We start from the raw sequence: 26,394 nt of genomic DNA, 5'->3' as shown, positions 1-26,394 counted from the left end.
AGCTTATTTAAAAATAACAGCTATGGATGAAATTATTTGTTATAGAAAGTTAGAAAATACTTCAGAGAATTATTTAAAATTAGAATTTGGAGTGGTTGACCACCATTTGTGTCAGGAGCAGTTTCAACTCAACGCCTGAAGACCCCCTCAACATACAGTGTACTCGAAACGCACTTCTAAGCGCTCCATGACCAAGACACACATATGACGCCGTGGCTAACAGCTGGAAAGACAAAAATACAAGTCCGTCAATCAAACAACGTTTGACAGGTCCGTTTACCTGCAAAAAAATATTTCGCAGCTCGGCAGGATCCGCTCTCTTGGTTGAGGGCACCTGCAAATAAAAGCAAGTTAATGCTTCACCAGCTGAGCTACCGACACAGCTGCGAAAACCCCTGCAATCGACACCGATAAGGGCTGCGCTATCAGCCCCCTTATCTAAGCGATAAGGAGACTCTCCGAGGTGAAACCCCTGCGATAACGCCGCACGCTCTCGGAACGCCAGGGCCGCGGCCAGCTGTCAAAACCCGGCGGCTCCCCGGTGCCACGACCGCCCCAGGGGGTGCCCGGCCGCCACCCCGCGGCTCCCCGCCGCCTCCCCTCAGGAGGCGGAGGCAGCACGGGCTGCGCTCGTCCCTTTCCCCGCGGCCGCCCCGCCGCCTTCCCCCGGCCCCCCTCGGGGCTGCCCCGTAATGGCGGCGGCCGCCCTCTCACCGCCCGCAGCCCCCTCACCGCCCGGCGCCTCCCGGCCACCCCCCGCCTCCTCACGAGCCGAGCGGCGGGGAGGGTAGAGTCACCTTGACCGCCATGCTGCGCCCGGCCGCCAGCAGCAGCAGCGGCAGGAGGAGGAGGAGCGCGAGGAGCCGCCACGCGCCGCCCCAGCGCAGCGCTGTGGTACCGAGCGGAGCGCCCCGCCCCCCTCAGCGCCTTCCCGCTGCCGCGGACGCTGACGGGGCAGACGCGAGGCCGGCAGCACTGAGCGTGCGCCCGCCCGGCCCGTGCAGCCCGCGCTGGGCCGGCAGCGGGCGGGGCTATGCAAATGAGCCGAGGCGCGCACGCCCTTCCCAAAGGCTGCCGCCGCAGGGGGGGCGTGGCCCGCGGGGGTGGCAGCGGGCATGCGCGCGAGCATGCGCGCGAGCCCCGTGCCTCGGCCAGCACCAGCCGTTCGCTGCGTGCCGCGGGCGGAAGCGGAAGAAGGAGCGGGAGCGCGTGTTCTCACTTCCGGCGGGTGGGCGCGCGCGCTGGTTGGTCCTGCCCGGCTCCGAAATGGCGGGTGAGGCGCGGGACGGGGCACCGGTGGGCGGCTGGGGGGGGCCGGCAGCGGCCGGCAGGGCGGCTCCTCGTGAAGCCGCCGTTGCGCCTCAAGCCGCCCGCGGGGAGCTCGGGGCTGCAGGGGAGCGCCGTGATGGCGCCGCTGGCAGGAGGGGACGCGGCGGCTGGCACGGGAAGGGGCGCTCACCTGCCGGCCGGCGCTCTGCGTGGTGCCGAGGGCCGGCTGCGGCTGGCTTCGTGTCGCCTTCCTCGGCCCCGCTGGGAGAGGAGGGTGGCTGGGGCATTGCTGGTGGTACGGGTGCCCTGATTCAAGAGCGCCTGTTTGTGAGATACTGGAAACGTGCAGAAGTAAGGTACAGAATAGTAGCTAAAAGATGTACTAAGGTACAAAATAGTATCTAAAAGAGGTACGTCCTATGTTTGTTAGAGGTCGTGGGGTTTCGTCTTCCCCGATAGTATTTGTAGTTGCTGGGTAAACAAATAGCCATGTAACATAACGCGTGGTGCTTGGGGATAGTATGTTTTACACCCATGTATGCAAACACTTTTGAGAAAACCTGAGAAGCTGAAAGGAGTGTATTATAACTTTGTTTTTCCTGGCTGATAGTCTGTCACCAGCTTTCTTTTTCAGTCTATTTACTGCTCTTCAAATACAGCGTCTGCCTGTCTTTTGGAAAACACTTCTTAGTGCGGAAAACAGATTTGCCAGTCTTAAAGCAAAAAAAAATAGAGCCTTTAAAAAGTAGGAAGGATAAAAAACTAAAACTTACTTACAAGAGGGGTGGTGTGTTCTGAAACGAAGTCAGTAAAGTTACAAAACTTTACTCTTCCAAAGCAACCGATGTATGCTTTTCAGCTTTAGGTCAGTTCTTTTATTTTGAGACCACCTGTCTCTAATTACGTTGTCGGGTGAAAAAATATTCCTTCTATGTGACGTATTTATTCTCAAATTCTTGTTGAGTCCTCAGTCTGTAAGAAGGAAATCCATTTTCCTGGTTTTATACAGATATCAAGACAGCTCTGTAACGTAACATCTGGAGGCATGTCTGCACATTTCTATGTGGTATTACTTGCCTGTTTAATTTCTGCTTCGGGGGGAAAAAATGCTTACCAAAAATGTTCTTTCCATAATCACTTTTTAAGTGATCTTTTACTGTCTGAAATACAGGAATTTTTGTTAGTGCCATTTGAAGCTTTCAGTAAATGGATTTGCATCAAAATCCTGTGTTAGCAAAGAATTTAGCCAGCTGAGAGCTCTGATGTTTAGGGGGAGAAATGCTCTTTTGAGGTCTCAGGCACGGAACTTGGCTCCTCTTTCTCCATTTGCAGAAGAATGTTTCCTTAAGTCCCAATAAGAAAACTGGCAGGTGGGGTGTGAATGGTGCACGTTTCTTGCTTCTGTTTTAGTGGTTGAGCCAACAGCCTCTGCGGTGGTTCTTGTTTACATATTTGACAACATTTGTGTGTTCTAATTTGGTTCTACGGCTCGGGGTAGAGGTTGATGGGGTTATGAAACTTGTAACAGTCAACCATACCCTGTGCTTACTCACTGCGTTTGTTTTGTGTAGTTTTTGTATAGTTACATCTCTGTAAACTAAAGCATGCTTATAGGAAGTGACGTGATTTTTTTAAATGGTGTGGTTATTATGAAAACAGATTTGTTTTGCCTCTTAAAGGAAGTGGCAATGTTTACAGGAAGTAAGGTGTTCTCCCGTAAAGGTATGCTTTAAGTCCTCTGGCAGAGCATTACATTTGACTACAGCTTCATGTAGATCCGGGTGTCATCGGGACAAGTCTCCAACTCTTACAGAGCTGCAATGATGGGCCTGGTAATGCATGTCCAATAGAGCTTTACTCTGGTATGAGGCTTCAGGGCACTCCTGCTCTCCGGAGAAGTAATAAGAAATTAGAATTGGGATGAACTAGGTGTCTTGAAATACTGATGTGCAAATGCATGTGTTCTGGAAAAGAAACATTTGTCAGACTGAATTCATAGTTTTTACTTGTTGCTTTCCAATGTGTTTTATTAGTAATGAGTTTTAAACATTTAAACATTATAACATAAATATTTTGAATATAATCCCCTTCGTTTTCAGAAACTAAAAAGAGAGATACTTCTGGTCTGTTTTCTAGTTATTATTTGTAGTTCCAGAAAAGTGTTTTAGAAACCTTAACATTCCTCTTATATTTGGAGTGCATGTTGTTTGGGGATTTTTCTACTTGTTCAATATTTTTGTATTGTGGTTCTTTCTGTCCTTGAGAACCTTTTTCTAAACATATTTGTTGAATAATAGTAACGCAGATTGTGCACGTCTAAACCATTTTTAAAATCTTTTTCTTCAGGACTTACTGCTATGGAGAAGAAGCTGGCTGAATACAAATGTAACACAAATGAAGCGATTCAGCTAAAGCTAGGTAATGTCGGTTTTTAAGTACTGCGCATTTGAATTAAGAAACTTTCTTATAATGAAATCCACCCAGGTTTTATATATGTCCCTGTTAATGTAAATATACAAACACAAGAATAGGAACACAGTCTAATTAGACTAATACTAGCCTAATTTTGCTGAGACTAGTGCAGTTAAGTACAGCTATAGAAACTCAGGCCTGTCCCTGCATCATAATGTTATCTGCAATTTATTAACGTATTACTGGAGTGCATTGGAATACTCCTCACTTATTTTTCTTTAAATATTCAGTATGTTCTTTCAGTTTCTTCTTCTCTAAGCCGAATGCTATGATGTAGTCCTAAGTATCCGTTGTTTTCATGGTGACCTTAGAAGCAGAGCTCATCTTGTTAGGGTTACAAATTTCTAATTATTTTTTATTTTACATCTTTCCCTTTCCTCTCTTTTTTTTTTTTTTTTTTGAGGAAATAGTAAACACAAGAAAGAAAACTGAAAAGTGTTGTGTTGTTGGGTTGGGGTTTTTTGCTGCCCCCATGCCCTCCCCCATCTAGATTACCCAAGCCATTTTTAACAAAGTGTTTAAAACCTGAGTAGAAGTAGTATGTTACTCTAAGATTTTAAGAACTGCTCCTTGCTTTATATAGCTTGCTTATTAGGACATCCAAAATACAAGCAGAATTACTGAACTCTTGAACACTTATATCTGAAACTATCTTACTTGTTGCAGTAATTTCTTAAGAAGAGAATAGGTCATACCTGTGTGTTTTTAATCTTTCTAGCCCTTCAGCATTTTGTTTCATTGAACAGAATAAATAGCATCACTTGTTAAGAAAATAAAAGTGTTGAACCTCTTAAGCACTCTTCAGAGCTACCGCTAACAGTCTGTTCCATAAAGTTTAATATTATTTTTAATGCATAATAAATTTAGCCTTGTGATCCACACTGTCATTCTAATCCCCGTACTTAAATCTTTAGGCCACTATAATTGTGAAACATTTCTCTTGCACTTAAACAGTATTTGAAATAATCATTTTGGGACTGGATCTAATGTTTTACATTTCCACTTCTGCCTTTCAAAAACCCAAGGAAAGGATGAGAAATAACAAGAACTATCGGAGTGAATTTGGTCTAGAAATCCGAGGAGCTACTCATGAGTTTTCAGGGAGACTGCTAGAGGCTTTTTACTTGTTACTCATTGCCCTCTCTCTCCTAATATGTTCAGTTTTCTTTTTTCTTTTGCTGAGTGTAGATGTCGCATATGCAGGCTGTATTAAAAGAAAAGATGAGACTTCACAAACTAATACCATTTGGGAAGAAGAAAAAAATCATGCATTTCCCATGTGTATATAAAAGCACACTGTCTTCTTCTGGTTCCTCATTTGATCCATGGTGATATTTCAGAATTGCTCTATTTTTGCCTTTTTTTATTTTGCTACTTTACCTCAATTGTTCAGCTCTCTGGAAAAAAAGTCAGGGGGAGATAATCACTAATTATTTTTGTAATTTTGATGCAAATACCACTATTGTATTAGTGCCGCTGTTTTGAATGTATCTGTGTTGATTCTTAAAAATTTTAACATCAACATTAATGCATGTAAACATTTTTTTTCTATTCATCGCTCTCTGAAGACTCCTTACAATGTGGTGTTCTGAACTACATATGAGAGAAGAGCAAAAAAGCGAGAAGGCAGCTTTGATCATGTGATTGGTCTTGTTTAGTGTAGGAATATCCATCTGGGCAGTGTACTTGGTGTTCAACATGGAGTAAAAGCCAGTAACAGTCAGGATATATATGTGTATGAAACTGTATGTATATATGTCTGAATATGCATGTATCTGCATCAATTTCTCTGTTTTACTGTGTCTACTGATTTGAGGAAATAACATGCATCTAATTTTCACAAGATGTATTTATTTCATTTGTATGTCAGCCTAACATAGGCTCATAACAAAGCTGTTTATAGTGAAAGAATACATAAACATCTAGCACGGCATCTCTGTATGAACAAACTGATGACTTGGTCATGTTCATTTTTTCTTCTCAGTTCGCTTTCCTGAGGATTTGGAAGATGACAACACAACATTTAATCCAGAGTATAGCCATCAAGTATTTGGAGATGAGTAAGTTAAAGTTTTCAGAGTAAAATTAATAGGTCTGGAAGGGGGAGGTTGGTTCCTAATTGCTAGAGAACAGGAAATACTACTATAGCAAACTATTTTAAATGACACACAATACTTCAGTTTTATGACTGTATAGTTAAATAATGGCCTTGGTGTTTAGCATGTGGACTTAGGGCCTTGTAGTCATTTTATGTGCTACTTTTAAGACATTAGCAGAGGACAAAATGCCTGATTGTGCAGACAGAATTACTTGTCTCAATGGCTATAGCATTCAGGTCATCTGTTAAGATTTGTAAGAATTAATAATTCTTCCTTAAAACTTTCACAGTAATGAGTGCCAAAAAGGTATCTGTCAACAGTATACCAATTTATTTTTTACTACAATATAGCATGGAATTTTTAGTGAAAAAGACTCAAGTATTAACTTAAACTCATATTCTTGGCTGTTATAGATAATTGATAACTATTGAACTCAGGCATTTGTTTTCTCTATTACATACACTTGTAATCAGTTAGATATTCAGGAGATACAGAAACTGTTTAAAATAGGCGTTTCATCTTTTTTCAAGTATTCTAACTTGAGTAGGGAAGCTAGCCACTATGTCCCTAGTGCTAGAATGTCATTTAATACTATCAGAAGAGCAATAGTGAACAGTCTGGCTGTAACTTAAAAAAAAAAAAAAAAAAAAAAAGTTAAAGCTTTAAGAAAAAAAAGTTAAAGGAAAATACATGCGCATATCTGTCTACTTGAAACAGTTTTTTGACTTTCAATTCCTTTAAAGAGCATTCTAAGTACTGTGTGCTACCTATAGTAATTGTAATAAAATTAGTTGCACTATTGCACATCTACTGCAGCTATCACTGAGAGTAATTGTGCTTTTAGTAATAGGAGAACTCTCCAATCTGTCAGTATAGCTAACATACAAATTATTGTTCTGGCAATTCAAACTTTAAATTAGAAATGTGCTGCCATAAAGGAAAAAGCTCAGTTAAAATGCATTAAAAAAAAGGAAAGATTCTAATGTTTTTCTGTGAATATAACCATTTTCTGCATTTCATTTTTTTTTGCCTGAAAAGAAATTCTCTAGATTTAAAGCAATGTAGTATTTATATTCAGGCAACTCACATTTTTTGAAGTGTATTTTAAAAAAAAAAATCTCTAGTCCATACCTTTTTGTATTTACTTGGTTCTAATTAAGTCAGATAAGTATATAGCAACTTTCCACCAGAAACACACTTGTTGCTATGATTCTTTATCTACTTGTGTTTTATACAGTAACTTGCAGTAGTGTTCCAAAATGTTAGACTGCTACACTGCAAACCTAAGTTTTAGTAAATGATATTAACTGGTATTAATAAATAAACACTAATGAGGTTAGCATATTTAGAAACATAAATACAATATTAGTTATCTTAAGTGTTCTTTTGTGAGCTATCACAGTAAATGTACAGGTGCTGTCTTACTGAGTCCAAGGACATGTTCTCTTTCTGCACTAGAGGAGCAAAATAACTAATAAAAATAACGTAAAGCATTCTTTCTCTAGAGAGAGACGCATTCAGTCTGATCCCCGTTTTCCTATAAGGAGTCTTTAGAATACCTCGCTGGGAAAGAAGATGTGAATTTAAAGTGATAAGTGAAACCGCTGTATTGTGAATATTCTGCTATGAAACTAATTTAGATCTCCTGAATGTGCTTTTTTCCTTCCTCAGTGAAGTTGCCTTTGGCTACAAGGGACTGAAGATCCTCTTGTACTATATTGCTGGTAACCTGTCAACGCTCTTCCGCATCGAATATACGTCTAAAGTTAATGAGAAGTTTGACTGTGTGGAGGTAAAGACAGAGCCACACCTGTACTTATTGGGAAAGTTTAATGGAATATAGACAAAAATTCAAGGTTTAGTAATTACCCACCCAAACATGAGTTACATTTAAAAAAAAAAAAAAAGCTTCCCATTATACTAACCTAAAAAAAAAAGCTTTGAACTCCATCTGTACGTTTTCTCATTGCTCTTCCTTTGACTTCAGTACTGCCATCAAAAATGTGCCAAAAGCTATAGCCAAACAAAAGGTACTAATACCAAGGCTAGTTCCACAAAAAAAAAAAGGCAAGTCAATTTTTATTTTAGATGTCTCCAGGAGGACTAGTGGTTTTCTTCATATTGAAGAGAATCCAGTAAGAAGGAAAACTGATTTTTTTCAGAGTGGATTTTAATGCATCAAGAAAACTTCATACCATCTGGGTTTTGCTTAGTTATAGGGAAGAAAAATTTGATTTCTTTTGAAAAGAGCTACCGATGAGGTTATTGGTGAATCTTCATAATATTCTGTAGTGTGGTTATACATTTGCGCTGACTTCAAATTACTCTGCCTGAGAAAAGCTATTCTCTTTTCTAAGAGTAAGCGTCTTTATGATTTGAAGCTGTATTTCAAGTTCATAATTTCAAATTCATCAGAACTTATTTAAATGCTTTCAAGGGAAAGCCTGTCTTTCTAAAGAAAAATAATACTGGAATGAAAGTTCTATAGATTTGTCCTTCCTTGTTCTGCACTTGTGTTAAATATACTTTTAAATATACTTAGTTCAGCAGGCTAAGTCCCTGGAAATATACTTTTGTATTTTGAAATATTTCTGAGGCTAGGACAATGTCTTCTGAGTGAAAGGTCATATCCTTCAATCTTCATAAGCTTTTAGAAATAAATAAAAAAGAAAGCCTGTTGGCTAAGTAATAACCATATTAAAATCAAACAGACCACGTCTCTGTCCAGCCTTTCACCAATATAATTTCAAAATCGTGTCACAGTGGGAATCCATACCAAAATATCTTTTTTTTACTCACATGCTATTTTCTGTTCAAATAACAAAGCTGCTTTACTTTTCTAGAAGTACGAGCAAAATAAACAAGGTATGTCATGCCTTAAACTAACACTGCAGCTTTTCTGATCACTCAGAATCCTTGCTTTTTTCAAGCCCAGCATTGCCTCTACTGAATTATTACTCCAGTTGCTTAAGGGACTGAGATGGGGACAAAAAGATCATCTGTTTGAGTTAGACTTCCATATACTCTTTTTCTAGAATGCTTACAGGTTTTGACTGAAGCATTTTCACTGTGCTTCCTTGGGTATTAACACAGTGTGTCCTAATAAGCTGCTCATATGGCTACATCTAAACCTTAGTAAGGAAAAAAGACATGGTGGTCAACAGTCTCGTTCTGCCGTTTGTATTTAGCATTAGTAACGCTACATTAATCTCTGAAAATGTGTTGATATTTGAAAATAAGCAGGTTGTTAATTTAAATGCATATTACCATGTATTTATTTAAGTAAACTGTTTAGTTGCTTAGCTAATTTGGGATACTAATATTAAGATACAAACCATATACTGTGCATGACTGGTAATCTTTCTGCTGCAAATCGCGTTCTGGAAAGGACAGTAGTCTCTGCCTTGAACAAGCTGGTTAAAAGTGAGTTTTAATGCCGTGTCAAGTTATTCACACCTTATCCACACACAAGCCCTTTCAACAGCAGGTGACTTTATTCTTTGATAGGAAGTTTGTTACTGTTATTGCTACAGCAGCTGCTACTATCTCTGTCTTTTACAGACTGACTGAAATATTTGCCTAAATACTGCTTGCTGTTTCTCCAGCATCTTTAAACGTTAGGTAAAAGATTAAGATCCTGAAATGCCAGTAGCCAGAACTTCAAGTATATTTATGCATCTTAATATTGTTTCCCTGAAGATGGACCTATATATCCCATGTTAGTGAGGAAGGCTCAGGAAAGTATAATCATGTTTTGAACAGAAGTATGTTCTTGGTTAGCACTTCATTTAATGATAATGGACAAAATTGATCCCTTGGGTGGAGTTGATTTTTTCAAATATCTGAAGAGAGGCTGCTTTCTTCTAGTGTAAATATGAATAGCATTGACTTCTGAATTGCTAGCTGCTTTCAGACTTGCAGCTGTTCAAGTAGCCTCCTTTTGTTTTGGATTTCATGATGGAGTGAAGGAAAGTATTTCACTAACTTATAAAACAGTCTTTGCTATCAATATGTTATCTTGCTTTGCAGCTAGTCTAATATATTTGCTTTAACACAAGTTAATGAGTGCAATTTTAATATTAGACGTACTTTTTTAGGTAATACAACAGATCGCTCTATTGTTCCCCACTAGAATTAATATTTATAACTGATAGAAAAATTCAGCTTTCAAATATATTTCTATAATTATTTTAAGTGAAGACACTTTGAAATAACATCCAAGTAATACACAAATGTTATAATTGTCTATTAGTACAATAACAATCTCTATTTTAAGAAGTATTGAGAGTTGAATATAATGTACGCTTAACTACATTGCCCACTTAAGTAGTCCTACTACAGATCAAGTCTAGTTACGAAGTCCATACTGTATTCCCCATCATCTCACATGGTTTGTGTATGAAGGCAATACATTACAGGTAGCACTTGCATGAACCATAAGCTCAACAAGTCTCATAAGTCAACAACGGTTTTTGCACTCTTAAATGTTTTGTCTGTGCTTAACACTGCTGCAGCAGCCAACAGGATTGTTCTTCCTTAAAGAAATGGTTCTGTGTAAATCCTTGCAAATTGGTAAGATATGAGTGCCTTGCTTGGATAAAAGAAGCCTCTCACCAATATCAAAGAAATACACAAGGGAAAGGCAGTAAACAAACTTCAGTAACTCCTTGGTATATGAGCACTTCAGAGAAGTTTTTTGAAAGTGCCTATGATGTAATGGGTGCTTCTCTAAACAACTACAGGTAGTAATAAATCAAGCTGTTTATATGCTATTGGTATTTCCAGATTCCAGTAATTCAGGACTCACTAACTGAAAATTGGATCACTTAAACTTACGTCACCACTCAAACTGAGGATTCTGGGATTTCCTTCTGTAAGAAATGGAGATCTTATTAACCCTAAAAGTAACTGATGATATAGTTTCTTTCATTTCTTAGATTGTCAGGCCCCGTTTCAAGGGGAGAGAACCTTAGGGAGGCAACAGGTAAAAATATGTTGTGGTAATGTAGAACTAAGATGCGTTATCTTACATGCTTTCAGCAGGTGAGAGTTTGTCTCCTGTCACTGATAGATGAATCTTATGAACATGAGGGGAGCAGGTTTTTTTAAACATGACACACAACACTTCTTACAGCATGTTCATCCCTTTTTATGTGTCATCGACATGGTCTGTTATTGATCTGATGCTTGGAATTCCTGTTTTAATTCTAGAGGATTTTTACATGTTTTTTGCAGATGTGCAAAATGAAAGTCAGTAGAGATTCTTAGTTAAGGATTCCTAAAAGTTTATCACCAGTGCAGACTTAAGATCAGTGTAAATAACGCACTTATACAGTTTGAAAAGAAATGAGCGTTTCTGAAATATTGTGCTTATACAAATACTCATTCTTGTTAATGCATGTAATTCCATGATTCTGCAAAACACGGCTAATTTTGTGTTACGCAGTTAAATTAGCAAATGCAAAGAAAATACGTTAAACCAGTATTACTTTAGGATGAACAGAGGTCTTTTGTTTTGAGAATGAAATGGATGTAAAGACTGTACACATTTTAACTGGGTTGTTACACCGAGTACTGTAGTGCTATATCTTAATTGCTTAATAGCACTTTCTACAAATATAAATATAAATGTTGGTAGTACCAAACCATTAAGAATAAAACTTGTTTGTGCTGAACCACATCCATCTTTCTCTACACTAAAAATGTAACTGAATGATAAAGTGCTATTCATTTGCAGGTGCATTGCTTCTACTTAAGGGAGGATGGTTGAAAGGACAGGAATTAGTAGCATGTTGTATTAGCCTTTTGTAGTGTATTTTGTTCTAAGCATCTTAATTTCCCTGTTTTGAATGCTAAGTAGCAAGGGTCTTGGTTTTGAACTAATACCCATCATGCATGTAAACGGTGTGAAAGAGCTGCTTAGTAAGTTAACACAAAGTGTTCTTGTGTAAGTCCTTGTGGAAATAGATACAATACAAACATTACAGCTGAACTCACGGCAAACTCCATTAAGTAAAAACCTGGATTCATTGTCCAGAGGAAAGTTTGAATTGAATGTAAGCTCATTTTGTTGAATGTAATGTCAGGCTTTTAGGGGTTGTATTGAGGAGTACGGTTTTGTTAAGTTGAGACCAATTCATTAAGTTTTATTGCCTGGTGAGAAGCAGTAATACGTTATTGTGAAACTTCATCAAATATTCATGGTTAAAAAGAAGTAGTAAATGTATTCAATCAAGTGGTCTTTTTGGGGTCTGAAAAGGATTATGAAGTCTGCTCAGCTGATAGTCTCTAACTTTCAGTTTGGTTAACTGAAAAGGGTACTTCTAATCTCTGAATTTAATTTTGATGTTAGAATATTTCTTTCCTCCCCAGTGTTAGATTTTACAGGTTGGATATGCTGTCAGTATCCCTAAATGATATTTTTATTATTTTATCAACTTTGTTTTCAAAGTGTTCTTTGATTAGAAAGCAGGATGTTTGTCTTCTGAGTTTGCAATGTAGTTTGCAGCTGACTATAGGCAGGCATTTCAAGCAGTGAGACATAAGACTGCAAGTGTGTGCTAGCTGTCACTTTCTTGTTTGGGGGCTACTGTTTTTGGTCTTTGTTCCTTTTTCTCCACTCAGTTCAGCACCACCTAATACCTCTTAAACTGCTTGTTTGGGAACCCCAGCTCCATAAGGCTATGTGCCGCAGTCTTAAGAGACTTGCGGGATGAAAAGTCTTGGCTTCTGATTTTACTGCTCTTTCAGAAATAAATGTGTTGCATCCAACGAACTAGGAAAAACAAGAGTAGTGTTCTTTCCATGTGACTGAATTTATAGCCTCCTTCCTTGTCTTGCCATTTGTGGTATTCCTTCACACAGTGCTTTTATTAGAACAGCTATCAATGCTCTTAGGTTTTTCATGGGTAAATGTAACAGTCCATGAACATAAAAATGTTCAGAAACTTATGATGTAACTACTAGTTTTTGGATACTGAGGGTGGCTGGACTGTGACCTTCCTGTATCTCTTCAGTCCTTTGTCTGCTGGGATGTCACTATTGAACAACAGGAACACTTCCTTGCCTTGTTTTCTTTGAAATTGCTGATAGGCCATAGCACCTCTTTTTATATTCATCTCTAATAGCACAATGGTCACTTTGTCTTTTTTTAATCTTCCTCTGATCCTGACCCCTTTTGTATTCCCCAGGCAGATGATGTTGAAAGTAAAATTAGAGAAATCATTCCTCCTGGTTTTTGTACAAACACAGATGACTTTGTCTCTCTGCTGGAAAAGGAGGTCAACTTCAAGCCCTTTGGAATGCTGCTACACACGTATTCTGTTCATAATGAGGAAGCTGGTGAAGACATAACTTATCAGATATATAAGGTATGAAAAAATAAGTGAAACTTCTCAAGCAGACAGTTTAGTTTATTTTGAAGTGAGGAACTTTGTGTAATGTTTCAACTGTAGTATATAAATGCTATCATTTAACCAGTTTATTAATTACGAGCATGTTCTTTTTGTACTGGAGAATTTAATTAGGTTTTGCAGATTTTCTTTCCTCTTACATCTGTGATAGGCTTCACCTGACTTCTCCTGGCTTTTTCCCTAGGCTGACATGACATGTCCAGGCTTTCGAGAATATCATGAAAGGCTTCAGACGTTCTTGATGTGGTTTATTGAAACTGCTAGCTTTATTGATGTAGATGATGAAAGATGGAACTACTTTCTAGTGTAAGTACAGTTCTAAAGCAACAGTGGACCTTATTACCTCCACAAAGCCTGCATTTTAATTGTGGCTGGCCAATTATTGGAGCAGTATAATGATATTTTTCCCAGGAAAGAAAAACCATTGTTTATCAGGCTTGAGTTTTCCTCCATTATGCTTTGGGAAACCTTGAGAATAGAGCTGAATTAAATGCTGTTGTCCGTTAGAGCCCTGAATGTAGGCTTAAACAGTAAAATGAGCTTTGCCTGTGTTTTCTTTTACTTGCCACCTATTCATCTTTATAATAGGCAAGTGCACTGAAGTGCTGCAAAGAGGTCTGATTTATCCAAGTTGCTGCACACCAATTAAGTGAATTGTACATTCAGAACATAGCAGGTGTACCCATTGGGCCCTCACAGAGTAGCTTGCTGACACTGAAAATTCAGTTGGAGAATGGAAAAGAAAATGGACACTGCATGGGAGCGCGACTGTAATTGACCTGCTTGGCTTTCTGTTTTATCTGCAGATTTGAGAAGTATAATAAGGATGGAGCTACGCTCTTTGCGACCGTAGGCTACATGACAGTCTATAATTACTATGTGTACCCAGACAAAACCCGGCCACGTGTAAGGTAATTGGCGGCGTAACTCGTGCCTTGCCTTTTATTTCAGAAGAGGGAACTGCTGAAGTTCCCAATACTTGTTTATAATGGTGTTGATTTGTTTAAAAAAATCCCCATTATTAGCTGGCTATGCACTGATTTATTTCATTGTTCCCTTCTTGAAGCAGAGGGAATCTCAAATAAGTTTTTGAATATTTAGCAATTCTAAGACTACATAAGAGTTATGGTTTAAAATTAAGATTGCTACATGTACTTTAATGAAAAATGAAATACCATTTAGTTTTTAAGTCTTTATATTATAATGTTTGCAAATGCATGCATTTGAACTGAAATATCAATGCATTCCTTTGTCTGTAGCCAGATGCTGATCTTGCCACCGTTCCAAGGAGAAGGCCATGGTGCTCAGCTTCTTGAAACAGTTCATAGATACTATATGTCTTCTCCTACAGTACTTGATATAACAGGTCTGTGTTAAATTTTTAACTAAGTTCACCTGTTCAATAACACAACTTGTAGCATTCACAGATTGCTAGCCCACAAACCAACTTTCATGTTCGCTTGTCAGAATTAAATGGCCTTTTGAAGATTTAGCTTCAGCTCAGTTCAGGATTAATGGTACCCTGTTTTATAGAAGAACTGTATATAATGTAGCTCCCTAAATCCTTTACTTAGAGAACAGCACACCAGGAAAATTCAATCCCTAGCATGCACGGATTACCAGCTAATTAGCCATTTTATTGTGAGATACGCAGCTGAATTTGCCAGGAGATCAAGCTTTGTCAAATTTCTTGTTCAACTTGCTTCTATTAGCCAAAACTCAAAACTGAGAAAAATCTAAAATAGCATATTAATATTTGTGCAGGTAAAAATTTTACAGACTAAAAATTTGTACAGGACTTGTGCTTCAGGAGCATGTATTGCTGGCTGAATGCATCCATCATGTCAAAGGTGTGTGCGCCATACATAAAAATAAAATTTTATGGAAGGGGGGGGTATATACACCTGGAAAAAATATAGCATGAAAATTGGCTACATATATGATGTCTGTCCTGTGGTTTCAAGACCAGTATAGGAAGAAACACAGTTCAAACTCGAATTGACTATTCAACTGTAGGTGCCATCTCAGAACTCATTTTAGGTCTTAGTTTAAAACATAGTTCTCCACCTCCCAAAAAAAATAATTAAAATGCAATATAATACTTGCTTTCTTTATGTATCACTGCAGGATAATCCTAACACAAGGTAATCCACATGGTAATTTGAATCCAGTTCATAGGAACCTAGGGTAGCACTACTTCCTCTATGCAACACGAAGTCTTGTTCATAGAGTGGTATTTTTATTATCTCTTTTCCTGCTAATACTACAAAGCTGTATGTAGCTTTTGTAACTGAGGATAAACAAATTCTTAACACTGAATAAATCATTTGACGTGTTTCATGGCTCAGTGCCTTAAATGCGGAGTTGTAGCAAACAGTATAAATTTGCTCTAAAATAGCTTTTAATTGTAGACTTTGTCCTGCTTTTTTCCATAAAGAAATATTCTCTTTGGCACTCAAGTTATGGAATCTTTTACAAAATTTATTGTCATTTTTATGAGAAAGTCAGGCTTGACAACTGTGATATGTGGCCAGAATACTTAGTAAAATTAAGTAAAGCCTTTTCCTCTTTTCAGAAAGGTTAAAACTTAAATTCCCTGGAGGAAATAATGCTTTAAAACATTTCAGAGTTTCACTTTTGCAATGAATGCTTTGTCCTGGTTATAACTTGTCATCCTAGCTGACACAAGTGAAACGTATATTGCTAGTATACTATATAGAAACTATCTCAACTTTTTTTTTAACTAATTTGGGTGAAAAGGAATGGAATAAATGAATTTCAGTACAGCTTCTCCAATATCTTTTGCAGAATAAATGTCATACACCTAAAACTTTGATAGCAGTACTTACAATTAAGCATGGTTGTTTATATAGTGATGAATACTGTATCTGGTTTTGTCTTTCACAGTCCTTGTAATTACATACTGGAGGTGAAGCAACAAATAATGCTTATATTAACTATGCGCTCTTATATGCATTCTTTCTAGCTGAAGATCCATCTGAAAACTACATAAAGCTAAGAGACTTTGTTCTTGTAAAGCTCTGTCAAGATATGCTTTGCTTTTCACCAGGAAACTTAATGCAAGGCTTCAGTCAAGAAATGGTGATGGAAGCTCAACAGAAGTTGAAAATAAATAAGGTATTAAATCAGAACTGTTGTAGTTGGACCTCTTCTTATGAAACTAGTAGAAGAGCAATTTAAACATAGATGTGGAGACTTGGAGTTTGCATACTCCAGCATATTTTAAGATTTCTAGGATCTATCTCAAAGAGAGGTACATAGCTCATGGTTTGAAATGTCTTTTTTTTCCTACTGATATTGCTGATGTAATAGAATTTGAGAGTTGCCAATTTTTTCAGGTATCAGCTTCCATTTTTTTTCAAGTATATCTATTCAAATAGCCATTGTTTTGGGAATGCAGAGCACTAAAGTAGCAAGCAACTCCTACTAAGGCAGCTCTAAACATTTAGAGAACTAAATAGTTAAATTTAACAATTAAATTCACTGATAATCTCCACAGTGAGTGATTAAAGTCATTGCTGAGTATGGTAGTGAAGAGGCAGAGTTGCTTAACTCAAATATTTGAGTATAGTTTTGTGAAAACATTGAATGAGTCTTACAGCATGCAAGGGGGACAAGCTGTATTCAAACATATTCACAAAAATCATATGCCTTGGGTAAGGGAAGTACATCTGCAGCCTTCTGCGTATGAGATCTTAAACCTTAGAGGATAAATAATTTGATTTTTTTTTAATAGTATCTAAACACATACAGCAAACCATTTTATTCTGTTGCTCAGCAAAGGAATACTTGATCTTGAATTCAGTTTTAATGTTGCAGCAGTTAGTAGTAATATAGTAGCAACATGAATCTTGTTTCCTTCCCAGATGTGACACTAACTGATCAGTGTTCCAAAATCACTTCAATTTTCTATTAGAAATAATTAGTCTTCCGTTCTCTTCCTAGTAAACAGAAAACTTTAAATATTGTTTCTTTCTCATATTTAGAACTTCCAGGTAGCTTTGTGAAGAGTAGTAGGTATGTCAAGATTATTAAAATTAGTACAGGAGGTACTGTGTAGTAACAAATTGCTTAATGTCACTCTAATTCCAATCCTTGAGTTCTTTGAAGCCATTTTGGACTATGGCTTCTGGACTTTCTGCTGCTCATTTGCTGCAGGTCATTGAAACACCTCTGTGGCTGGTAGAGCATTTTGAGAGATCAGACACGCTGCATGGAAGAAATAGAGAAATAACTAATATTTATTCATTTAACACACTGGTGAGGAGGATCAGGCTGATAGGCTTCGTCAGTGCCTCTGACTGGTGTCTGATAAGCTGAGGACTTACTCAAAGTGGATAAACACTGTCATATTAGAGTTCTGTTAACTGACCTTTTTATTTGGACATTATTTTTATTCTTTCTGTTCATTAGCAACACACAAGACGAGTTTATGAAATTCTCCGATTGCGTGCAACAGATATGGGTGATGCAGAACAGTCCAGAAGCTATCGGTTGGACGTTAAAAGAAGACTGATTGGCCCCTATAAGGTGTATATGACTTAAGTATCATTTAATACTTATTTCAAGGCTAATTATACTTGATTTTACTTTCATTTCCATAAATGTAGCTGATGCTAATTATGTTGCCAATCAACTACTATTAGTTATGCAGTGATCAACTGACACGTACACAGATGCAGAGAACATCAGTTCATAACTCTGCTGAAGGTCTTGTTTATCTCCTGTTTCTTGCTCAATTCCAGCATTAAGTTGTTATTGAGCTTATGGTATGTAGCCCTACAGGTGACATTACGTCCAGATAGACTTAAGGGGGGGGGGGAAAAGTCAATTTCTTGAAAAGGTTAAGAACATGTTAAATAAACAAACCACAAAGTTGGAGGTGAGGGGTAAATGTCATAGCACATTTACACAGAAGACAAGGTATAGTTTAGATTCTTGTTCTACTTGTTAACTAGGTCTAACAAAGCAGCTTGCTAGAAGTAATATAGCCATGTCAACGTAGGACTCCATGCAGATGGGATATAATTTCAGAAGTGAAGTTCAAGCAACTATTGAACTTAGTGTAAAGTAATTTTCATAGTTTCTACTAAATATGCTTCTGAGGATCTTCAATATAGGTGGTCTGTGTTGCATTAACTGGCCATCTGAGACACGTATGTATATATTGTAGTTGCTAATCACATCAGTCGCTATATTAAGAGTTAAAAGACCACAGATGAACCTAGGTTTATTGCTGTAACTAGCTTGTTAGCTACTCTGCAATTATATACTTACTGAGCAAACCAAAACCTGGTTGGAAAAGTTTGGGAAAGTATCAGAATTATCTTGATTATCTTGCAAGCCTTCCTAAAGCAGCACTTATCCTGTTATATCAAAATAGCAAAACTCTGATTGTACTCATGTTGGACTTAGGGGGGCTGTTAGCAGAAATGAGAACCCTGCACTGCATTAAACACTTGGCTGATCTGGAGACAACGCCATGTCATGCTGAGTGACAGGATCTTAATCAAAACACTTTCTATTCTTTCATGAGTGTCTTGTCTCATTTGCTAAATTTCACTCAGTGTCCACTACAAATAGGGCCATGATTTTCCATCTAACAGGACTGTCACATGGTTCCAATTCATTCATTCAACACTGAAGTCCTGTGGGGAAAATCCAAAATTCCATAGGCATCTTCAGTTCTATTGCTTCTAACAATCATTTCAACTTGAATCTTTGCATGTAATAAATACATTAAGAACAAAAAGTTATACAGATCTTTGTATTGCTAGATATGTAGTATCGGTCCTCTAAAATTTTAGAATATTCTACTTAATTTAGAGTATTCCATTTAATTTTTCAACAATAGTTCTTTTCAAAAGAATGTAAACAGGGAAAAGGTGTTGGCTGACTTTTAGGTTAATACACTGACTTTAAACAGTGCTTCCAAAAAAGTTTAGTCATGTTCTTGTTTAAAAAAAAAAAAAATTAGCCTTTCCAGAACTGCAACTAAACTCTCAATATGTAGTAATTTGGAGGAGGAAAGTAGCTTTTTGTAAATAATCAGCAATATTACAGCATTCTTAATGTTACTTGTTTATATAAAGCACTTGATAACTTCATTTGGCTGGTGCTGTCCAGATGTAGAATAAATTAAGGTAGTGGGAACTTAGTAATAGTGGTACTTGCATTTTACAGCTTCTTCCTGGCTAGCTGTAGCAGAAATACAACTGATTTCAGAAACCCAAACCAAAAATCCCGTAATACACCTATTCCCCATCAAGTCTTCACATTAGCAAGGAGATTATTGCTAAAAATACCGCAATTTTTACATATACCACACCACTCAGTTGGAATGACTGGTACTGATAACTATATTGCTCCTGGTATAAGAACTACTAATACAGGAAGTGAAATATTTGGTACATGGCATCGCTCTGAGGTAATCCAGAGGGTGAACAGCTTGTGAAATTTGGTGTTATCAAATATTCTACACAGAAGAGAAAAGGCTATAGCCTAAATGTTTTTTTAAGCTTTGACAAATGTTTTTTAAGCTTTCATTATACAAGTAGTAGGGAGCTAGTTTCTATAGAACAGGGGACTTTTTCTTCTGCTCTGTAAAGCCATTGCTGTATGTGACAGTGTAAAATCTATTTAGTGAAGAGTATCTTTATTGAAAAACAAAAAATGTGCTTACCTGGGGTTAGAGTTCTCTCTATTTGTCCTACAAAGCCAATGCAGAGCATTCAATAAATACCAAGTAGAAGTTCTGCTTTTTCTTATACATTATTAGCAGAATTGTTCTTGCTATACTCCATGTACCAACTGCTGGGATATAAAACTTCTAGATGTCTCAAATTTAAATTAGATTATAATATACCTACATATTTCTGTTAATTAAGCAGACTTGCAATTAATTCTAGAATAGAGAGGTTTTAATTTTTCTACTGACAAACTTTTTGCTCAGAAAGGTTCTCATGTCTAATTTTACTTGGGTGACTTTCACATTTTGAGTATCTTACTCATTGTTAGCCATAATTGCTTTCAGATATGACTAGATGTTGACTGGATAGAGCAAACATGAATCTAAAATTCCAGCAGTTATGTTGCTTTCGACATCCTTTCTACAAGGAAACGTTTCTTGAATATTGGCCAAAGATGTACTTGCAGGCCTCATCAGGACACCCGTACAGAATCTTCTCCTTTTCTGAAGTTTATCTATCTATGGGATCTGTGGGAGATTATCAAAGTTTCTCAGATCTCACCCATTTATAACTTACCATGGTCTCAACTCCCACTTCTTGACCCTCAGCATCAGTCATCAAAATCAAACAAATTTTCCTTTGAGAGAGAAGTGTGAAGTTAAATAGAGTATAGAAGGGCTTTGATCTTGAGACTGATGGGAAAAGCAAACTTGTTTGAGGGGAATTTTCTTTTAACAAACTTGATGATTCCGCGGGCATGGGAAATACTTACTGATGAGATACCAAGCATACATAATGCATATATTTCTTTTTTAATTGCTTGATTAATGACAATATAGAACTAAATATTGTGGTAGTTTTTTCTACAATCTAGTTTGTCATGCCATAAATTCTAGTAGTGTAACATTAGTCCTAATCAGTAGGCGTAAGGTAAAACTTTGAAACCATTTTTCACTTCGCTGGTTTACTGGTAATACAAAAACTATGAAGCTTTAACCAAAGAGATTTCCTAATTAAACACCGTTAATGTTCTTTATTATTAGGGATATCTTAACTAAATAATGAAATTGAATAAGTATAATGAAATACTGTATTTTTAATTGTTCGTTATGTTCAAATTACTGTTTTGTTTAATTGTTTAGAAAAAGCAGAGAGAACTTGCCAAGATGAGAAGGTGTCTAAGACCAGAGGAGCTGACGAATCAGTTGAACCAAATAGACCTAAACATGCAACACGAACAGTTAGAAGAGAGCTTCCAACAACTTGTTTCAGATTACCGAAGAGTTCTGGAACGACTTGCACAAGCATGAGGATCCTACCTGTACAGGAAACTTGCAAATTTCTATACAGTGTTGTGAAGCACATCTTTAATTGCCACTTAACTGCAAAAAAAACTCATGTGACGTTTTAATCACATTAAAGGTGATTTGTGTTTCTGTGCATTTTGAATATTTTCTATTCTTGTGTTGTAGATTTTAAAATGTACTTTAGGTTTGGGAGCACTTATTGCTGAAATAAACAATGTAGATTCTCAGATACGGTAACACGCCAATTGTTCGAATTTTCTTTTACCATTCTGTTTTGCCTCAAGAGTTAACAGATAACTGAATAGCAAGATATGTGATACTTAAGAGAAATAAGAAAACTGCAATCTAACTTGATCCTCCTCAGGCTGTTTTACTTGGGTCTTACAATACCGTGTAGGCCTGCGCAGTCTTCAGTTGAATGCTATATGAACAAGTAACAAGGCTGGTTCTTTGGTCTGTCCAGCACACTTCCTGAGTACAGGCTATTTACCAAGATATCTTGTCTGTATGATCATGTAGTTCACCTACAGCAGTATCAAAAACTAGTATAATCATTAATGATGATAATGAGAGATCTCTCCTGAGCTTAGTAGTAATCCCTGAAAGTAGAAGGGGAGGAGTGGTGGTGTTTGAGTTTTTTCATTTTGTTTTTCACTGAGCATGTTGAAGTGTTGATGTTAAGCCAAAAGGGAAAGTTGAGTGTAAGAACTGTGTTTTAATTCAGTTTTCTGCACTTGTATCTCTGGGTAAGTCTACTGAAGATGTTATAATAACACCGCCTCACCTTTCACATTACAGAGGCTGAAGTCATTCATGAGGTAGATGGAAGAAGTTTAAGACTTAAGAAACTGTAGGACTAACAAGGAAAAAAAACACTTGATTGGCTGTTTGCCCCTTTATATTGTTTGAATGTTGTTTCCCTATTTCTAAGTTGTTATCCCTATGGGGGGGAGAATAGAAAGGCAGAAGAGTCTTGCAGGTCTGCTCCTGCTTTCTAGCACCTGTTGTGGGAAAGGTTTGTCTGTTGTGACCCACAGGGTATATGGATATCCTAAAAAGGCTGAACAGTGTAATGAAATGGTAGAGATTGTGAACATTGTAATATTCCATTGATGGTGGAAGATAGATACGAAAGAAGCTACTAAGAAAGAAGCACAAAATCATTTTTCTTAGACAAGCTGTGAAACCTCTTGGGACAAACTCATCTTTTCATAACCTATTGGAATATTTTCTTTTTGTTGACACTGTTGAAAGTAGTGAGATGGTGAGTCCAGTTCTTTTTGTGGTAAAGGTGCTGTCTTAGACTGAGCATGATTTCTTCATGGTCTGGGAATATTCTGAACTGTTTGGGACCTATCTTGTTAATAACTCTTGGCACCAAGACAATGAATAAGCAGTCTCTTTGGGATACGGAAACTTTGAATCCTGCTATCCTGCAGCAGATTACAGCTTCTGCAATGCTGCTGCCCGGAAAGAGTGCGTGATACTCCCTAATCCATTACAGCTAATTAAGCCAATTACCTGAAACAACCTTCATCGCCAAATTAAACTAGCCCTGATGATGACTTTGTCGGAAGTGATCGAAGAAGTGTCTGGACAATCCTTTCCCTTGGCTGACAAAAAGAGGCAATCTCTTACGTAACAGCTAGAGAAAGTAGTGGTTCTTCTGACACTTCTGCTTGGGGAGCACGTGTCAGTTTAGTTCTGTAGGTTTTTTGGGTGAGTCTGCTTGAACTAACCTTCAAACTTGCAGACTAAGCAGTAAAGTTCCAAATTTATAGTTCTATGTTTCCTCTGCAAGAATTGAGGATGTCGTAACTCACTAAGAATGGGAAAGGAATACTTCTCAAAAAGATCATAGTTCAAATATTTAGGAAGAGAGGATGTGACAGAACTCTAATTGTACTGCCTGATAATATAACAGTGCTTCCTGTTATCACAGTCAGAAGCCACCTCATAACTCTGGTGGCCAACTAAATAGGTTTCACTCTGAGAGAGACACTGTCGCCTTGCAGAACAACAGTGAGGCATTCTGGGGATGCTAGTAACCATGAGGTTAGATCAACTTATTTCTTTGCAAAATAGATATGTTTTTAACCCCTCCATAAGCATTGTTTTAAAACATTATTTCGTATATTTGACTACACAATCCTCCTAGAAGAGAAAGTGATTCCTGTGCCTTTCTGCCAGCCCCACATACACGAAGCCTTATGAGGGACTAGCCAAAGCAAAAGGCATTCAATTCTATTCCCCTGTGCGTGTCTCAGGTAGTGAGAGATGTTGGGTGAGTCCTCTAAAGTTTTTATGCAATTGCTCTGCCCTTCTTTCCTAAAGCCAGAAATAAACTCTGCTCAAACTTTGCAGGTCTTACTGTACCCAGCTGCTTGCAATGACTGCACCATTTGCCATGCTCCATAAGGCACCAGTACATGTACATTTTGTAAACCGGCGCTTCCTAAGTCTGTCTGTTTTTAACCTGTCTTCCTTTAGGTTCTGTCTGGGCCAGACAACTAACTTCCCCTGGTTAATTTTATGTTCCTATGTCATTATACAGGTAGACAACTTGCCTCTCTTCCGTAGCTTTCTCTTAGTAGTCATCAAGGGATCATAGATTCCAGTGGTTATGCATAACTCAGCTTCTCTTAGCTCCCGCAAACTTACTGGCCAGCCAAATTCATTCCTGTTGACAGAAGGAAAAGATGCATTGCACATAAACATAATGCATGTGAGGAGCAGAAATACAGAATAATATTGAGCAACTCCAGCCTATATAAGAGAGATTTTATCCTAAGAGATAAATGAAGATCTGAAAAATGTTTGTTCGGCAACCTTGGTCAAACTCTTCCCTCTCATGTATTTTGAAAAATAAATGTTACAAACTTCAGATACCATGAAACTTCTAGTTCAACAGCTAATAACTTGAAGAAATACAACAAAATACCTACAGTTTCAGAACTGAGAAAGTTCTGAAGTTACAGGATTTGAAGGACAGTTTAACTACCACAGTAGTGGGAATAAAGGTCTATACAACTGAAGCAGTATCTTAGGCAGTAAATGTCCATGCCTCCTATGAGCAAACACACAAAGCTGCTATGTGGCAGTTTAGGCAATTCAAAACTGACCTATTGTCTCTCTCTCCAATGTCGGCAGGAGGGTAAGCAGCCCGTAATGTCTATACGAAGGATTTACGTCTGCTTATATAGGTCATTTTTTCAATTCCTTTTTGTCTCTCACTGAGACTTTGTTGCTCTTTATGCTTCTCCTTTATCATATTATATGACTGTCAGACACTAGAAGGCTTGAAAATCTTATGTTGTGTATTTTGCCATTTTACTTTTTCTCACAGTGTCAGTTCTGACCTGATTTCATCAGTTTCAAACTGTTAGAACTAGAAACACGTTATATTTGTAAGCCTATCACCTAGAAGCTTGGAATCCCAGCTTTGAAATCGAAAATAACATTATTCTCTAATGCTACTGCTCTGTGAGACTTTGCTTGCTAAGATAATTTGAACTTGACAAAAAGACAGCATGGTAAAATATTAAAATCTGATAAGCAAATATCTGTTGCAGACATTTCAGTTTTCTCAAAAAAAATATCAACTAAAAGTCATGGAACATTTTTCCCTATACCATCAATATTTGCAGTAATTTTACACTGCTAGTCCTTCCTTCAATGATCAGAAAGATTTCAATCAAACCATGAGTTCTGTCTATTAAAATGTTTCATATACAAATGGCTATTAGCCACACAGTTGGAAGTATTTGGAACGGTGAGTCTAGAAATGTAGTGCAACTAGTAAAATAGAAGGCTATTGCACAAAGCAATACAAATAGATGCAAGCCCCACTCATGCAGGGCATACTAGCTGCCATCATACTGGCTTATATCTCTAGAGAGAAAATTGTAGGAATGGGCTGGTCCCACTCAAATCTTCCTACAGTGTATAAAAAAAAAATAATACAAATACCAGCACTCAAAACTACTCATTCAAATAATTGTTTACCCCACTCTTTGTTCATTGTGCTGAAGGCTGCAGTAACAGACATTGCTAGAAATGAGACTACAGACTCTGTAGGAGCCTCCTTTTAGACCTATAATGGTATAAGTAAGTGTGAAAAGGATCATTGATCTAACAATTCCCAGATTTCCATGTTCAGAATAGTTTCACTTCTCCAGTCTAGAGAAGCAAATAGAAAAAGGAAAAAAAAATTCCTTCCGTTCTTCAAAGCTCATTGCAGATACAAGACTCCCACCCAAATGGAAGGAATCTCAGGTAATGACATAATGAAGGCACGGCCTCGGGAGTAGTGTTTCAGAATTCCCTTTGCCACTGCAAAAAATCTATACGGCAAGAGCAGAACTGTGCTTTGTTTTTTTTCCTGAAGTAGCACTAGCTTCTTTCTTCAGCAAATAAAGAACACATAATGCTGTAAGCAATCCTCAGGTAGGGGGTATGTGCTCCATTTAAGGTTGTTTTACAGTTTGAGCAGAAGAGATCAACCATAAAGGAAATCTATATCAATGGGAAGAGCTTGACTTCCAGGTTGGTTTTTGTTGTTGTTGTTGTTTCTAAATGGTGTGACAATAAGGGAGGTGTTCCATGTTCAATATCTGCTATTTTTAGATGCTTTTCTTCCAGTGAAGCCTTCCTCAAAATTGTATGGAGTTTTCATATTTTTGAGACTTTCATAGTTTCATGGAAAAGATAAATTTTTTGCCTAGAATAAGTTTAATATTATAGCAACTGTGAGCATGCCTTTTGCTTTCCTTAGAGCTGTAACAGTTTGGTGTAGCTTTGCCTGATTGTATACGTTTTGTATCACTGATGTAGGAGCAGCTTCTAAATGCTTGCTGCTCACTGACAAATGACGATATATAGCAAAGTCTGAGAACTTCAGGTATTACTAGAAGGCATAATCATACAGATGGGACCTAAGCTTGCCTCGCTGCTGCTACACACTCTCCTGTTTTTGTCCATCTTCTCTGTTGTGGTTTTTATTTTTTTTTTATTTTTTATTTTTTATTGTGCTCTACAACAATTAAAACATCAGCATGTTATCAGCGCTCTTCTCATTCTAATCCAAACATAGCACCCTGCCAGCTACTAGGAGGAAAATTAACTC

At 37.7% G+C, this 26,394-nt stretch overlaps 2 protein-coding genes across 3 annotated transcripts in view; one reads left to right on the top strand and one right to left on the bottom strand.

Annotated features, from left to right (window-relative positions):
- Positions 1-981, bottom strand: part of SLC25A12 (solute carrier family 25 member 12) — a 51,377-nt gene extending 50,396 nt beyond the window's left edge. For both annotated transcript variants that reach the window (XM_040562483.1, XM_040562489.1), the window contains exons 1-2: positions 798-981; positions 281-334 (exon numbers count right to left, since the gene is read on the bottom strand). In XM_040562483.1, the coding sequence (XP_040418417.1) occupies positions 281-334; positions 798-809 (66 nt within the window). In that variant the 5' untranslated portion in view covers positions 810-981. The remainder of the gene's footprint in view (positions 1-280; positions 335-797) is intronic.
- Positions 808-21,506, top strand: HAT1 (histone acetyltransferase 1). The gene is made up of 11 exons (XM_040562503.1): positions 808-1,273; positions 3,616-3,687; positions 5,726-5,801; positions 7,512-7,632; positions 13,031-13,210; positions 13,437-13,558; positions 14,059-14,163; positions 14,512-14,618; positions 16,239-16,390; positions 17,687-17,803; positions 21,105-21,506. The coding sequence occupies exons 1-11, from the start codon at positions 808-810 to the stop codon at positions 21,270-21,272; spliced, it is 1,686 nt and encodes a 561-aa protein (XP_040418437.1). The 3' UTR covers positions 21,273-21,506.
- Positions 21,507-26,394: the final 4,888 nt, after the last annotated feature.

Source organism: Cygnus olor, chromosome 6 (assembly GCF_009769625.2).
Source record: "Cygnus olor isolate bCygOlo1 chromosome 6, bCygOlo1.pri.v2, whole genome shotgun sequence".
Taxonomy (NCBI): Eukaryota; Metazoa; Chordata; class Aves; order Anseriformes; family Anatidae; genus Cygnus; species Cygnus olor.
Note: the sequence above shows the minus strand (reverse complement) of the source record. Positions and strands in the feature narration are given on the sequence as shown.